General features: G+C 41.0%; 1 protein-coding gene across 6 annotated transcripts in view; it reads left to right on the top strand.

Moving 5' to 3' along the window:
• LOC126162158 (gametocyte-specific factor 1 homolog) overlaps nucleotides 1–8,739 on the top strand; it is a 40,918-nt gene extending 32,179 nt beyond the window's left edge. For all 6 annotated transcript variants that reach the window (XM_049918467.1, XM_049918468.1, XM_049918464.1 and 3 more), the window contains exon 3: nucleotides 7,410–8,739. In XM_049918467.1, the coding sequence (XP_049774424.1) occupies nucleotides 7,410–7,754 (345 nt within the window). In that variant the 3' untranslated portion in view covers nucleotides 7,755–8,739. The remainder of the gene's footprint in view (nucleotides 1–7,409) is intronic.
• The last annotated feature ends 9,427 nt before the right edge of the window (nucleotides 8,740–18,166 follow it).

Consider the following 18,166-nt stretch of genomic DNA (forward strand, 5'->3'; position numbering starts at 1 on the left):
TGAATGAAATAAGTAAATAGAAACTTTCAGAAATGAGTGTAAAGTTTCACTGCAAGTGCACTGGGGTCTTCTTTCAGTACCTCCATGGTGAGTATTGCCTCCCTGTGATGTGTAGTCCTGTCCCATGGCTTAAAGATGACTATTGCTCCAATGACTTTCTCATTTATGACACACAAAGTAACTGCATTGATTGCTCAGAATCAATGGCAGAGTTTTCTTTGAAATCATTTACCCCAGAGGGTATGGAAAGAGATTCCTACGTAATGAGTGTTGCGCATTTACTGCTGAACTGCAATCCATCACCCAGGCCATGCAGTGCACCAGTAGTCGGGAGAGTGAGGTTATTATTATGTTGCAATACTCATGTAACATGCTGGCATCCAACTTCCAAGACTAGTTAACAGAGCTTCATCTTGGTCCCTTTTATTTGTACACCAAATTGCGTGTATACAGGGAAATAAGGTGGCAGATTGGAAGGCCAAGCAAGCTAAGACTAAAGAAAGGTTAGTCATTGAAATATCTGACACTGAGGTGCCGTTATTTAAAATTATGGGAGGAAGGAAATCCACAACTACCCTCAACAAAATGAGATTAATGAAACCCAGGCTGTATGGAGTACTTCTAGAAGAACCTTCTGAGAATAATCCATTGGGCTCTGGCGACCACATGAGACGCACACACTTCTTTCTTGTAAAAAGAAAAAATAGGGTGTCTTACCGTATTTACTCGAATCTAAGCCACACTTTTTTCCGGTTTTTGTAATCCAAAAAACTGCCTGCGGCTTAGAATCGAGCGCAAAGCAAGCGGAAGTTCTGAAAAATGTTGGTAGGTGCCGCCACAACTGACTTCTGCCGTCGAATATATGTAGCGCTACACAGGCATGCTTTGTAGGCACAAAGATAAATACTGGCGCCAAAACCTCTGCGTCAGTAAATAAATTTTTTTAAAAAAGGTGGAAGACTAGCTTTTTTTCACTGCCCCGAGTTTTGACCACTGCATTTTCATACATTATCCAACGAAGTAAATACAAATTCTGTATTGTTCATCTTCGAATGTAGCAGAATTTCAATGTACTACGAAAATCTGACTGGCAAGATTGTTTGGGATGTTTGTCAATATGGCCAACTCTACGTTCTGAATTTTTTTCCTACCTGTGAGAAGAGATGGTTGCTAATAGGAACCTGATGAAATGTGTCTCACATGCAGTATTCTCTTCACCATAAGAATAATACGAATATAAACATTTTGCCATGTATTCTTTCGTGTTTGCCGCTATCTCATTTAAATCCTGTCTGCCTAATAAACTACGAAACTAGAGTGAGACAACAGCAAACACGGAAGAATATACGTATCGTGTCATGTTTATATTCATATTATTCTTATGCCTAATAGTGATACAGTCAGAAATGAAGCACGGCAACTGACTAGAATTTGATGTACTAAAGAAGCGGCCGCAAAGATTTTCAAACGGAGAAAAATTTTCGCCTAACTCTCGTTCAGAACATGTTCTATCATACGCAGTCTATTATTTGGTTCTTGTTGATTATTATGAAAGAAAGCAGCAGTGTAAGTAACAACAAATAGCAGTCTCTTGCCATTGTTACGCTAATGAGACGATTCCTCTCTGTTTTTTTTTTTTTTAATTGTAGGCGGCGGTAGCGCGTACAAAAGCAAGCCATGCCGTGAGCGGCCACAGGCCGTAAACATGCACTATCAGAATGCGACGAACAATGCATGACACAGTACAGTAATGCATTTTCAGCTTAGAATAACGTAAACACCTATAACAAAGAAAACGGCACTTATCAGATCAAAGCACAATAAGCAATCGATTCAAACCAGATGAAGCACATGAAAAAGGAAGGGTACCCGTATAAATAAGGACGGAGCGCCTGACGCATAGCAATGGCTACCTGGTAAAGCTTAACTGCTAAGATTACGACTCGAACCAAACTACTGTAGCTGTATCGTCGTTCATTCGACCTAAATTGTGTCTCATATTACAATGGACGAACTTACTTTCGATTTGGAGGTGTGGCCTAAAACATTTCTCTCCCCTTGAATTTAGAGTCTCAAATTTCAGGTGCGGGTTAGATTCGGGAAATTTTTTTTTCCTTTATTTCGAGTCTCATTTTTCAGGTGCGGCTTAGATTCGAGTGCGGCTTAGATTCGAGTAAATACGGTAATCCAGTTGTGGATGTAGTGCATTCATCACTGTGGCTCATGAGTTTGTGGAATGCACCATTTGGAGATCAATGAGTAAAGAACTTAAGGTGGTTACTCATTTCTGTCGCAACTTGCAGACAATGAAATGGATGGATTTTGTAATCACAATTGATTATTGTAATAAAGTCCCACTGTTGCAGTGTTATAGAGGGTGGGTGGGTGGGGAAGGTGAACTGCTCCCTCCAGCTCTGGCACAGTGGTACTGTCTGCCTGCCTGCACTCCATGCCACACACTGTTTATCCAGGGTATCTGAAAGCCAACCGTCCTACTTATCACTGCTCGTAGGCCTGTTGGTTCTGCTGCATCTACTTTCCTGGGAAAGAAAGCAGCCATATTTTTCCCATTGCGTCAACTGTTGTGCATTTCATTTTTGAAGGGACAGATGACAACACAATTTGGTATCTTAAAACACCAGCATCATAATATAAAGTCTGAGATCTGAATGTTACAAACTATACAGAAAGCTTCAAAAAGAGGGTGAAGCTATGTATTTGCAGTGCCAAAATCTTACAAGCTTGTTTCATTGTATTCGGCAAAATCAGCCCTATGGCACTGTTGAAGATCCTCTGTAAAGTTGGTGTTGAAAAGAGAAAATTAGAGGTGTTTTTCATGTCTTGTCTGACAAAATAATAAAATAATATTTTTAAGTCCTGTTGCAATTAACTATGAGGTGCTATCCAAAATTTTCGGGACTGGTGCTGCCATCCTCGAAGTAGTTCCCATCTGTACAGACACATGGGTCCCAGTGCTTCTGCCACTGGCCAAACATTTTCTGGAAGTCTTGTTTTTTGAGGGTGTTTATCACCGCCAGTGATACTTCTTGAATCCTCTCTAGAGTTCAACTTGAGTTTGTTTTGGGAATAGTGCAAAGTTGCAAGGTACCAAATCTGGCAAGTATGGTGGGTGTGGTAAAACCGCCATGTTTTTTGCCGAAAAGGTCCTGGTGAGCAATGACTTGTGACAGGGTGTGTTGTCATGATGCAGCAGCCAGTTTCCCTGACAACAAAGGCTGTTGTCACCGCATGTTTTCACGGAGCCGTCGCCAAACATCACAGTAGTAAGCGGAATTCACTGTTTGGTTGGATGGGACAAACTCTTTGTGCACAATTCCCTTGGTATCAAAGAAAACAATGATCATGGTCTTCACTTTGCTCTTCACCTGTCTCATTTTTTTGGGTCTTGAGAGCCCAGACTCTTGCACTGGGATGATTGTTGCTTTCTCTCTGGGTCATAGCCATAAATCCAGCTCTCGTCGGTGATAACCCATGACAAGAAGGTTCGATTGTCAGATGCGGTCTGACGTAGGTCCATGCACACTTCAACACATTGTGCCTTCTAATTGGCAGTCGAAATCCTTGGCACAAATTTTGCGGTGACACGACGCATGCCCAATTTATCAGTCAACATTCGTTGACATGTCCCCATAACCAATACCCACTTCATCCACAAGGTCTTGAAAGGTTCACCGTCGATCCGCACAAATCAGTTGTTGAAGTTTGGCAACAATGTCCTGGCGTTGTGCGGCTAATGGTCTTTCCAGTGTGAGCATCATCTTTGACGTGTGTATGGCTGGCACTGAACCAGTCATGCCACTCACACATGTGTACGGCTCATGCTCTGTCCCCCAAACACTTGTTGAATCATTGCAAGGGTCTCAGAGATTCGCACAGAATTTGATACACACTTGCTGTTCTGTTCGCGGATCCGTTGTAAAATCGCCACACACCAAACACAGAGTGTTACGGAAATCACTGTGGACATGCTACACGTCCTCCCAGTTGAATGCCACTCTGTACACCGACTCATTAGATATGCAGCTCTCGCCACCTAGTGGTGCAAAGATCTACTACGCCTACTTTCCAGATGGCAGCACCAGTCCCGAAAATGTTGGATTCCACCTTGTATTGTCTGCTAGAGTGCACACACTTTCCACCTGAAACATGTAACAAAAAACACAGCAGTAATTATACAGTCATCTTTAATCAGCTAAAGAGTGTCATTGAAATGCTCGTCAGTGTCCTGTGGAACTTGCAAAGAACTTTACTCTCCAGTTTACACAAAACAGGCAGCAAAATCTAAACTGAAATGAAAGCTAATCACTCTGCCATTATTTCACGGAGCCCACATGATAAAAATGCTCAAGGATTGGTTGAATTACGTTTTGTAAGTGATCATCTTTGAAGCAAACGGAACTGTTACATTCTTTTCCCATGCCCCATGACAAGATTGAAGTGAGTATTTCACCTTAAATTCCTTATGGCACACACTTCTTTTCAGTTTCGACTGATTGCCATGACAATCAATAATAGTATAGTCAAATGATACCAGATCTTTTCCTCTATGCGTACATGGCATTTCCTAACAGTGTAATCCTCATGAACGCGCATGTCACCTGCAAACTGCTTACAACTACAGACGTGTTAATCTCTCTCTCTCTCTCTCACTCACTCACACACACACACACACACACACACACGCACGCACAAATACACAAATAATTAGTGGTCATGTAAGTGATTGGAGTTGAATTCTCTGTGGCAGGTAGAGTGCATAAGTGCACACCAAACAGCCAAAACGTGATGACCAATGCTCACCATGATGTTGGATGCCACCTGGAGGCAATTGCAGGCTCATGACACAGTAGGGTTAGTATGTAAGCATACACAGATGGGGGATCTCGCTAGCAAAGATACGGGCTGCAAATGGGGAACCCCATTGAGAAAAGTGGCTCTGACAAAGGGCAGGTTATTACGCAGAGCCTGTGAGTGAGTATCTCGAAAATGGTTCAGTTGGTCGAAAGTTCGCGTGCGACTGTTGTGACCATCTACAGAAAGAGGTAGGACAGTGAAACTACCATTAGGCACTAAATGGTTTGGACATCTATGATTCTTTGCAGAATATGGCGTTCAAGGCTTGTCTTCTTGGTAGAGTATGATAGATGGTGATATGTCAGGGCTCTGCCGAAAGAACACAGTGCTAGTGCATGCATAGGTATTTTGGAGCACACTACTCATTTTACATTGTTGAACGTGGAACTCCGCAGCAGACAATCCTTGTGTGTTCAGATGCTGACCCAATGGCATTGCCAATTAAGATTGCAGTGGGCAAGGGACCATCGGGATTTGACCATTTATCAGTGGAAATGTTTTGGCTCTTTAAGTGACTCATATTTTTTGCTACACTAGGTGGATGGTAGTCTCCACAAATGCCGTCACCGAGGTGAATGGTGGCTCGAAACGTGCAATGTGTCATGGATGCAGGCTAGTGGGAGCAGTATTATGCTATGGGAGACACCACCTGCACTCGCATGGGACCAGTAGTAGTAATCAAAGACACGCTGACAGTTGCAAACCACCTGCATCCCTTCATGCTTAGTCTCCTCCGATGGTAATGTCATCTTTCAGCATAAAAGTGCCTGTGTCTCAAGGCCAGAGTCTTACTTCTGTGGTTTGAAGAGCATGATAGTGAAATCAAGTTGATGGCTTGGCCACCAGATTCACCTGATGTGAATCTGAGAGAACCCTTCTGGATTACCTCCACAAAACTACCAACAAATTTTAGAACAGGTGATAGAAAGAATCAGCACTGTATTGTGTTCCAAAGATGGACAAAGAAACTGTTAAACAGGTGGTCATAATGTTCAGACTTGTATGTGTATAGTGATGTTATCAGGCCTACTAGTGTAGGCTGCTGTTGACACCATTTGGAGTGGTTCTGTGACTGGAAAGCATGGACTGCTGATGACTGGTGTTGTTATATTCAGCAATAAATTGTGGTTCTGCCCTACCCTGGATCACCGTTCTCAGTGAGTATGGCCGTGATACAGGGAGAAGTCCCATTCTTCTAATGTTTTGGTGTTGGTCATGGTTTGAGGAGCTATTGGGTATGGCTTCAGTCATTACTAGTAGTTATTGAGGCAACTTTGATGGCACAATGGTAAGACATGGACATCCAGTATCCTCATTTACCTCTCATGTGACAGTATTGTGGTGCCATTTCTCAAAAGGACAATGCTCATGCACACATGGCACATGTGTTTATGACCTGCTTGTGATTTTTAGGTACTCTTCTGGCCAGCAAGATCCCCGGATCTGCCCAAGTGGACCATGTGTGGAGCCAATTAGAATGTCTCGTCTCTCCCATTTCCAATGTCAAAGATATCGTGGACCAGTTAAGAGTTGTGGGCCAGCTTGTCTCCCAAGATACAATAGGTCTGTCACCCTTCCAAACCAAATATGTGTGTGCATTCAGGGCATAGGGGGTGCAAAGTCATACTGAAAAGTGCGCAGATACTGTCAGGTTCTTTGTAAATTTGATTTGGTCTTGTAATCACGGAAATAACATCACTTATACCCTCTCAACCTCTGAAGTTTCTCCTTCCTGTTCTGGGGTGCTTCACTTTAGTCAGGGCAGTGTTTATTGTAAACAGGATCAAACCTTGAGGAATGCTGGGTGGATTTAGTTTCTGATATGCCTACTTGAGAATGAATTCTGTATTGTGTTTCTTACAGTCTTAACAAAAGGTTCGCCTAAGCACAAATTTCATTTACTGGACAATGGTTTGGAATTATAAAGGGCTGCCTGGAAGTCAATACACACTTCAACTAGTAATCTGCTATAACTTCTAAAAGTTACCCATTGTACTGGGATGAAACTGTTGTTAAGTGCCAAAAGTGGTTAACATCTTTCACTTTCCATGCACATTTTTACTAAATGCTGTAGTAGACAATAGGTCCATTGGAAGAAGCATAAAACTATCTCAACCCTCACCCCACCCCTCCTTGTGTTAACTACTGCTGCTTTCAGTGAGATTTTTAATGCATTGCTGAATTAGTGTTTAATGATTGAAAATAGTGCTAAAACTTTTGTATGGTTATAATGAAGTTGGAGGTGTTGTTGGAATAATTAATGGAAAAAAATTCTTAATTTGGAGAATAGGAAATATGGCAACATTTATAAACTGAAAGAGTTCTACAAGACAAACTTCTAGAAGCAGTGAAGGGGTCTGTTTATGGACACATGTTCCAGTGTAAAGCTGTATTTAGTCAGATCCCTTTGCAACATTGAGAAGTCTTTATTATGCATTAATGTGTTGTTGAACACAGTGTGTAAGCTGTGCCAATACATATATCTTAATTCATGTATTGATTGTAAAAATATGTTGAAATGATTTTCATTGCAGGGAGCTACAAAATCTGAAGCAAAGGAATTCAGAAAGCAGCAACGCATGCGGTTGCAAGAGGAATTAGCTCAACATAGCGATTCAAGACCTACATCTTCAGCAAGCACAAAAACACCCTCTGAATGCAGTTCACCTGCTTCAATTGCAAGTGATAGTACAATCCGCCCACGTGAACCGAAAACTCGTTCTCTGGCACTCCAGGGAGTTCTTTCGAACCGGTCAAAAGACGTCTCAACCTCATCTGCTCAACAAGATATACCAGATGAAGTAGTGGCCTCAATGGGAGGACTTTCATTGGGTCGACCACTTGGTCGTGGTAGTGCATTGATAAAAAGGACTGTGTAAAATTAAAAAGTTACCAATGTTCTGCCAGCTCAGAAAATTCGAAGTCTTGTCTTGTAAATATAAATGGATCAGAGTGTAGTAGGGTTCTGGCTGTGATGAGACCTTGCATATGTTGGAAATATTATTTGAACTTGACACACAGTTACATAAAGAATTAACTCTCTTTCTTGTAACTTAAATTTAAAAGGCAGTTACGCCAAATGAAATTACAAAAAGTTTTAAGTCACTTCTACTTGCTTGTGGAGAGGTGTTTCTGAGATTTTTTATTATTGTATGTCATGTGCAATTTAGAACAGTGTATATTTCATTAATGGGAAATATAATTTTAATTATATATTGGAAGTAATATCAAGTAATTTTATCTTTTTATTACTTTGCAAATACATGCACACCCATATTTCCAGGATGTAAGATAACATAATTAATGTTCTGTTTTCAGTAGTGGTACACCACTGTTCTGTCTCCTTCATCTCACATCGTGCATAATATTTTTGTGTGTGCTTTAGTTCCACTAGTACTATCCCGGTGATGAAATGTGTGAATGTTCTAATTTCTCAGTGAAATGAGGGAGATATTGTAATTGTTTCCTCACAGTTGTTGGCACACATTGTAATGGATTTATATAAACAAGGTGTGGTTGTGTAAAGGGATATATAATGAGGAATGTACTTACGTTGTCAAATTTTTTGTAGATAGCAAACTTATGTTCAGTGAAAGAATTGTTAGCTGAAACAGGAAGGAAATGACTTTAATTGTTAAGTAATTGAATGTGAGCTGTAGGAGAGAAAATAAATGAAGACACTTCATGTTTTCTACAATGTGTGTTCAGATAACATGGCTACTAAAAATTTAGCCAAGAATCCATATTTAGCTGTTTTTTTTTGGGGGGGGGGGGGGGGGGGGAGAGACACTTTAAAACAAGATTTCTGTGTCATTGTAATTGATGTTATTGTGTTTAGAATAACCATTAAAATTATAAAAATCAGTTGCGCAAATGATTTCTAAACCCACATTTCCACTGATTTTAAAAACATGTTATGTTCACAACATAGTCTGATAGTCTTCAATATGATTGCAGTTGTATTTGTTGTTTGTATCCTGTTTGCACTAATGTCAATCACTTTTGCATACGTATTCACGTTGTCTGATGCACTGAAGCTGGGAGCAAAGATGTCATATTATGTATTCTTATCATGTACTATGTTATGTCCAGCAAAGAGAATGAATTAATGATATATAGTGCTGCAGTTTTAATATTTGACAATATAAGCAGACAAAAACAAAAGGCATAGTCATTGTGTTAGACAAAAACATAATATAGTGGAAATGGCAGAAATGATGTTGCACGAGCTGAATGTGGAAAAGACACTGTTTCTTGTAACTTCAGCAGGATGTCACTGCAAGATTTTTAAATTGTGTTGAACTTGAGAGAGCAACTTTGTACAAAGACAGTTTTCAGAAAAGCAGTTTGTGTGCCGCAGTTTTTTGTTGTAAGAGATTCCTTACAAAGCCTTGCAAATTTATTATATATTTCAAAAGCAGCAATATCTCAAATAATTCCTGCAGTGTGTAAATGATTTCTGCATCATATATTGAATACTTGCAGTGCATTATTAATATACTATCAAAACCTATTCATTAGCAATAGCTACCACCTCTTGCACAGGAGTGTTAAAATTGATACGAACAAATGAGGTAGGGGATCTGCAGATGTTGTCGATCCCTCTGTTGCATCCAGGCTCACTGAAGATTTCTTCATTCTTTTATAAATTATTCTACTGCAAAGACGACCTTTCACAATTCATCTATACTTGTTGTCAGCAGTGACCTCAGTGTGTTTTATACTCCACTGCTGCCATGATTTTCTGTATGGAGCCTTGTTTTAACTTGGAATTTATGTAGTCTGCATTTTCAGTTCCAAAGGCACTCCATCTGCTTCAGTGTAATTAAATAAAATATCCGTTGTCTTGACACGATAGTTATTTGAACATGTCACTCTGAGGCAACACAATTATTACAGTCTGCTACAAGAATTCACGAAGTTTATTATAAAATAAATACTGGCACCATAAAGTGGCATTTAGTGGTAGCAGGCCAGAAACAATATCCTTTGATCTGTACCAACACAGCCATGGGTCACTGTTTTTATGTTTGCAACAGCTTGAAAACATTTATGTAGTGATAGCAGCTGCAAACAATGTTGCGAACATTGCTGCAAAACCTATTTCAAGCTCAGTGTAAATGTTGCTTTAAAGCTTCCATGACAAGAATATTTTGGCAGTTCTGTGAAATTCTCTCTTCAAAAACGGAACTAAAGTTCTTAGTTTTAATTTTGTTCCAAGTTTTTGTTGCATTTCATGCATTAATTTGCTTAAAATTGGATGTGAAACATCAAAAATCTTTGTACAAATTTTGGAACCGCATCCAAATTTCTCTTCAGTTACATATAAAGAATGAAGTTTCCCTACATCAAAACGAAGTTTTAAAACCATCTTTTAAACATATGGGATCATTGCTGTAGTTGGCTTGTTTATAATTGAGAATGTGTTCCTGTCCACAAATTAAAATAAAATACCTGAGCTGATATACAAATATAATTGTATGTGGTGGTGGTGGTGGTGGTGGTGGTGGTGGTGGTGGTGGTGGTGGTGGTGGTTGGGGAGCAGAGAGGGGATTGACACAGCACTGATTTAGTGGTAATAAATGGTGCTGTGATACATTTTGCATCCATGCTCCTGGATACACTCTGTGCTATAGAACACCAAAAATCGTTAGAATCTTTGAGACATGAGGGCATGATGTGTTATGAGGTACAGTCGTCAATGTCATAAATTATTACAGGTATTTTAAATTGTGACATTCAGGCTAATATTATGATTAGTTAGATGAATTCTGTTTTAGGTCATGTATCAAACTGCTTGTGTAGTTGATCAGACCACTCAACATTGATACAAAATGAGAGGCATTGGTAAACTATGTACATTGTCTGAGAAAGTGAACGAGAGGTTAACATCATGAGGTGGTATAAGATTTCAGTAAACAGTATATAGAGTGTTTTTCATTGTTTTGGAATAAGGAACGAATGGGTTTACCAAGTATATTAAGATTTGTCTTGCCCTTACAAAGGACGTAGCTACTTACTTTGCTGCATTTTTGATTATATTTGCTCATCACTAGCAACCTTAAATGGATTTGGGCACTGTTTCCCATCAAGTGCATTTCTGAGGTTCCCAAGAACTGAGTTAAATGGTGGTGTTTGAATTTTGCAATGATTAAGAGCGTGTGCGATATTTACTGCATTGAAAGAAGCCTTAAGAGTCTCACATGAGTTGTGTCCTATAAGATATATTATTTTCTGGAAAAATATTAATATTATTTAGTATATAGGTATGGTATTTGTCGGCATTGCACCAGTATAAAAGCCATGCACCCAGTTCTTAAGACTTTTTTTTTTTAGAAAGAAATTTCCCACTTAATACTTCTGTTGCAAAGCAGTAGCACGTGTGGGCACATACATCCAAATAATTAGGCAATACAAGTAGAAAAAAGAGCCTACCTTTTAATTTTCATCCTCAAATCCACAAAATTCGTACTCAGAGCTGAAGGTGGTAGTACTTGAAGCTTCCATATCAGAATCTGAATCCTCAAACAATATATTATCCTCTGTACCATCCTGTGCATTACTGATTCCACACTTCTTAAATAATTTAATCACTGTTTCAGTTTTTATAGAATCCCATGAAGCGTTGACTCACTCACAAACTTGAGAAATGCAAGGCAGTTTCAAAATCTGTGCTTTGCATCCACCTGTTTCATTCATTGTAGATTCCTTAACACTTTCGCTGCGGCATCGGTCCAGGCGTGCAACTCTCCAGTGCGGCCCAGCAATGTGCGAGTGTGGGCCGGTAACACTGAAACGGCAGGTACTGTCATGTAACGGATTCGAAAGTTGTGCTGCCACGCTATCATCACTCTGTAGTTCGTCTGCAGCCTCTAAATGATAATCTCCGTGGTATGCCTCATCCTCACTACACAGAAAATCACTGTCGTCTAGTACACTAAGTAACTGTTCCTCTGTCAATTTAGCACTTTTCCTGCTCATAGGAAGGTCCAGGTGTCTGTTCATTAGTCTCCATTACGAACAATATATGTTCGATAACTGACCACACAAAAGTTTACACGCTTTTATGCTATCTTAGACGCTGCAAGTAGACTGCGAAATCCGTCAGTGAGTGCAGACGCTTATAAGCGTCAGCCGCACTGGCTCGTGGCTTGTTGTGACGCTTATAAGCGTCAGCCGCAGCAAAAGTGTTAAATGGTCTGTTACCTAAATCTAATGGTTGAAGGAAACTAGTTAACCCTTCTGGAATTACAGCTAATTTCAGTTGACAATCCATTCAATCTACTTTTAATGTCTTCTTCAGTGAGAATGAAACTGATCCAATACTGGCAGAGTAGACAGGCTTCTTCAGTAGGCCTCTGTGTCACTTAGATCAAATTTCAAATAAAAATCATAACCTCATTCCTCCTCCACCTGTTCAGCTGTTATTGAGTACATGGACAAATGCTCCTTTCAGCAGTTGTTCCTTGGGAAACATCTTTCCTTTTATCAAAAGTTATGACAGATTTGTCCCATCAGTATAGCAGGATAAAACAGCTATGTAATGAGCTTTTTCATGCCCTGAAACTTAAACAATAACACTTTTTTTGCCCTTGGAATCCACAGTTCTGTTAGAAGACACATCAAATGGTAGCAGAGTCTTGTCCATGTTTTCAGTCTGCGAAAGTTCAAACTTTTCCCTTTTCCGTGCATTAATGACAAATTGATGAAATTCAACAATTTGTTCTTTGTACTTGGCTGGCAACTTACATGATATTTTTATCTTGGTCTGCATACAAAGCTGATAGCTCTTAACAGATCTTGAACGCCACGACATTGATCCAATAAAGTTGATGACCGCTTTGTTAGTGGATATTGCTTTCACTTGGGTCATTTCCATAGAAACTGAAATTCCCACTTATCTGTTCTCTAAAACCCAATATTGAGTTCTGCTTCCCATTTAACAATTACTTCTTAGGTTATATTTACTGTGAGGTGATTTCTTTAAAACATCTTCCCAATTATACCAAGTTCTCATAATTTTTTCAGTTACAAGTGACCTGAAATGCTTTTCTGCAGCCCTGTTTCCATTCTCTTTAGCATATGCAATCACTTACAGCTTAAATGCAGTAGTACAGCAATGCCAATTTTCAGCCATAGTTTGCAAACAAAACTCCAATATAGGTATGACGCAAAGTGGATGTTCACTGTAAACACGAGAACTGAAACTTGAATGAACGGTATAAAAACTACTAACTATAGTGCACTGAACTCTCTACAGCTGAAATGCTCTAAATTTGCAAAGAAGCTACCAACAACCTGCCTCAAGCAGAAACAGAAATTTTGAAGAAGTGGAGCTTACAGATACCTACTTTAACTTGCTACTGGCATATAACACACATCCAGTTTTTGGGCCTATTTTTGAAGGAAAAAGTGCCATACACCTGCAAACACAGTAAATATTGTGTAAAGATACCAATCTGGCACACCAAACATAAATTCAGTTACGAGCTGTTCCTGCTCCACAATGCTCGGTGATACTTCATACAGAATCCATGCTTGCTCTCTCTCTCTCTCTCTCTTTCTCTCTCTCTCTCATGAAATTACCTTTGTTTTTGAAAGCTATTATCTATATGAAGATTTCAGACACGTGATATTGAGCTGTAGTTTGCTTAACTGAGACATTAATTTGACCATTTCCTTCTTCAATTGCTCATAACACTATTGCTACACTGGTTACAAATTTATCTCATTTACAAGAATTATGACCTTGGTTGATATACATAGCAATACCACAACCTATTTAGCAGAACTTGAAATTTGTCATTAAGTTTCTGCTGGCTACAGCTGTAAACTTAGCTACTTCGTATTCAGACGTTATCTTTTCATATGACACAAAATGCTTTTGTTTTGTCATACAGTGATGTGTGTTTGCTGTTATTTAAAATGTGTCAAATATCTGTGAATGTCAGGTGTTCTGAGCACACAATGAGTATGCATATTTGATTACACAATAACAGCTTTCTGAGACACACAATGTGTTGAAGAGCTCAGTACTGTGTTCTCGCAGCAGGAGATGCCTACTAGTCCTTCCCATATTTGATGTTTCTGAAATGCTGTACTTTATTTTTTTTCTTCCCCTTTTCTGACAGAATTTCTCCCATTAATACAAATACATCCTGTGAGCAATTCAGGTAATAGGTATTGGTTACTGTCTCCATATTTTTGTCATTACTTTAAATTAATGACCTAAAATTGCAAGATGCAAGGATAGCAGTATAAAACAACTGTGTAATGTGTCTTTCCGTGCCCTGAAGTTTGCTGGTTCTTTTTATTTCACGTCATGTAAGTGAAACACAGAGATTAACATTTTGACTGCCATGAGGCTGCAGACACACACTACCGAGCCTCGCATCTGACGCCACATGCCTGCCGATGACCACAAGCTTCTGTATGTTTAGTAAAGTATATCTTTGGATGGTGTGTTTATAACAATAGTAGTCACATGCTGCTTGTTAGCTGAACTTATGCTGTGGACACGTGTAAATGCAAACTTGGCTTGAAGATGTATCAGTTTAGCCTTGGTCACAGTTATGGCTTCTTAACAGTTCTATTTGATTTGAGCTGATTAATGTAGGGAGGCAAAAACAGCAGTGGTCTTGCCTGCACTGAAGCTGCCATCATTGACAATGAGTGATTTACAGCAACAGTGAATACCAGAACACCAAGGACAACCAAAACCAGCAGACAAGATTTATATCTTGAACAAACTAAAGAAAGAAATAGTAGTGTCATACCACAGTGAGGAATTTGAAACTTTGAGCTCAGGACAAGAGCATGTAGAGGAACAAAGGCTCAAGTTTCAAAGCATATTTGACCATGCTTGGGACAGATTTGTAGCCAGCAGAACATTTCTTAATGGGAGAGATCCTCCATGCTATAGAGTCACTGTAAAAGACTACTGCATGATCGGTATAAAACAAAGCAGAGAGCTATTGATAGAGAGAGATGCTGAATGAAATGAATTTGACAGTCAAGAGAGCAATGTGTGAAGCCTTCAATGACTACCCTAGCATAATATTGTCATATGATCTATTGGCGTTGACATAGAGGTCCGTGTGTGTTTTCTTTCTATACATTGTGTGTCCCAGCAGCCAATAGCTGCCACCACCCTGCGCAATGCAATGCTGTACTCAACACCTTAGTGCACAGGGCCAGGTCCATCTGCGATAAGGAAAGTTTGCTAGGAGAATTGCAACACCTAAAGGACACCTTCAAGAAAAATGGTAGAGCGCTTGCCCGCGAAAGGCAAAGGTCCCGAGTTCGAGTCTCGGTCGGGCACACAGTTTTAATCTGCCAGGAAGTTTCATATCAGCGCACACTCCGCTGCAGAGTGAAAATCTCATTCTGGAAACATCCCCCAGGCTGTGGCTAAGCCATGTCTCCGCAATATCCTTTCTTTCAGGAGTGCTAGTTTCGCAGGAGAGCTTCTGTAAAGTTTGGAAGGTAGGAGACGAGATACTGGCAGAAGTAAAGCTGTGAGTACCGGGCGTGAGTCGTGCTTCGGTAGCTCAGCTGGTAGAGCGCTTGCCCGCGAAAGGCAAAGGTCCCGAGTTCGAGTCTCGGTTGGGCACACAGTTTTAATCTGCCAGGAAGTTTCATATCAGCGCACACTCCGCTGCATAGTGAAAATCTCATTCTGGAAACATCCCCCAGGCTGTGGCTAAGCCATGTCTCCGCAATATCCTTTCTTTCATAAGTGCTAGTTCTGCAAGTTTCGCAGGAGAGCTTCTGTAAAGTTTGGAAGGTAGGAGACGAGATACTGGCAGAAGTAAAGCTGTGAGTACCGGGCGTGAGTCGTGCTTCGGTAGCTCAGATGGTAGAGCGCTTGCCCGCGAAAGGCAAAGGTCCCGAGTTCGAGTCTCGGTTGGGCACACAGTTTTAATCTGCCAGGAAGTTTCATATCAGCGCACACTCCGCTGCATAGTGAAAATCTCATTCTGGAAACATCCCCCAGGCTGTGGCTAAGCCATGTCTCCGCAATATCCTTTCTTTCATAAGTGCTAGTTCTGCAAGTTTCGCAGGAGAGCTTCTGTAAAGTTTGGAAGGTAGGAGACGAGATACTGGCAGAAGTAAAGCTGTGAGTACCGGGCGTGAGTCGTGCTTCGGTAGCTCAGATGGTAGAGCGCTTGCCCGCGAAAGGCAAAGGTCCCGAGTTCGAGTCTCGGTCGGGCACACAGTTTTAATCTGCCAGGAAGTTTCATATCAGCGCACACTCCGCTGCAGAGTGAAAATCTCATTCTGGAAACATCCCCCAGGCTGTGGCTAAGCCATGTCTCCGCAATATCCTTTCTTTCAGGAGTGCTAGTTTCGCAGGAGAGCTTCTGTAAAGTTTGGAAGGTAGGAGACGAGATACTGGCAGAAGTAAAGCTGTGAGTACCGGGCGTGAGTCGTGCTTCGGTAGCTCAGATGGTAGAGCGCTTGCCCGCGAAAGGCAAAGGTCCCGAGTTCGAGTCTCGGTCGGGCACACAGTTTTAATCTGCCAGGAAGTTTCATATCAGCGCACACTCCGCTGCAGAGTGAAAATCTCATTCTGGAAAATGGATACAGTGAGACACAAATAAAGAGAGCTCTGAAGACCGACCACAAGAAGAGAGAAGAAAGACCGGATGAAGATGAAGCAATGGGCTGTGCGTTCTTGCCATATGCAGGTTCTCCGACGTCCAAGATCGCGAGAATTCTCAAGAAACATAAAGTGAAGACCGTTTTCCGCGTAGCAGGAAAAATCAAAGACCTTCTCGGTTCAACGAAAGATCCACTAGGTCTGACGGCATCAGGAGTGTACAAGATCGGATGCGAATGTGGGATGCAATATCTAGGACAGACGCAGTGTTGCATCTCACAGTGCCGCAGTGAACACATTAGGCATGTACGCTTGGGTCAGACCAACAAATCTGCTGTGGCGGAACATAGCATTGACGAGAAGTACACATTCGATTTCGAGGACACAAAGAAAATATGCAGTACAAACGGATTTTGGGACTCAGTAATCAAAGAGTCCATAGAAATCAATTACACGACAACCTAATCAACCGCGACAGTGGCTACCATCTCAGCACGGCCTGGGAGCCTGCAATCAGGAAAATCAGAGAAGATCGTTCCGTTCCTCCAAGGGCCGTGGACGGAGCAGACAGAGACGGACGCCGGGACTTGAACCCTGCGCACGTGCGCGCCCCCCCCCCCCCCCCCCCCCCCCTCCCACTGGCCGATCCAGGCACATCGGGCATGCGATTGGCTGGCCGCGGGAAGCGGAGAGCGGTCCAGCAGAGATATAAGCCCGCGACTGACGATATCCCGACTCTTCGCCTGAAGATGATGGAAATGCATTCCATCGAAACGTTGCTACGAGACAACGGTGCTACTCGGCTGACAATCCGTGAAGACTTCATATATGAAATTCGCCGAGAAAACCTGCACTCGCATATAAGGAAGGCGGTGTCCCTCGGGGAGGACAGTTCTACTTGCTATAGATTTCTCCTAGAACGGTGCATTATTTTATTTTTCTTGATTGAGTTTTTACCAGTGTACAGGAAATTTGTTACACTATCTTGTTCAGCAGTCTCAAGGAGCCAACAAAAGTTACCACTATCTCACGGTCTAACATCAGGGATTCAAAAGGTCACTGCCTGACAGTTACACAATAAAAAGATAAAAGAAATAGAAAAGTGTTAAAGAGATGCCAGGAATGTTCCTTGAAGATCTCTGAAACTCATAGAAGGTATGAAGATTTGAAACGAGTGAAGTAGTAGTCACACTCTGCCCATCTTGGTAGTCAGAGTGGCACTGATTGCTGTGCACCTGCATCCTTAAGTCTACTTGTCCACTTGATAAACTGTATATTGCACACATTATTATTTCCCTTACACAAAGCAGATTCAGAAGGATTTAGGTTGCGGTTGGTACTGGGAGATGAAGAAGCTTTCACAGGATAGAGTAGCATGGAGAGCTGTATCAAACCAGTCTCAGGACTGAAGACCACAACAACAACATTATTTCCCTTATTTTTGTTTATAGTATACCTATTGTTTAGAGCTAGTTTTTGTATCTAATCCTTGTTGTGATATAAGTAACCTGCAACAGTCAGCATGCTTGCATTATTAGCATCCATATGTTATGCTAATAATAATTTTGTGTAGCTCAATGGCCATGTGCAAGTCTTTTAACTGGTCACTGCTGCACTGACTTGTGTGTCTGTAATACACCTCATTTATCTGACTGGAGAAACGGGACCTACAGTTTAACATGGAAAAAG

The sequence above is a fragment of the Schistocerca cancellata genome, chromosome 2 (assembly GCF_023864275.1).
Source record: "Schistocerca cancellata isolate TAMUIC-IGC-003103 chromosome 2, iqSchCanc2.1, whole genome shotgun sequence".
NCBI classification, from domain to species: domain Eukaryota; kingdom Metazoa; phylum Arthropoda; class Insecta; order Orthoptera; family Acrididae; genus Schistocerca; species Schistocerca cancellata.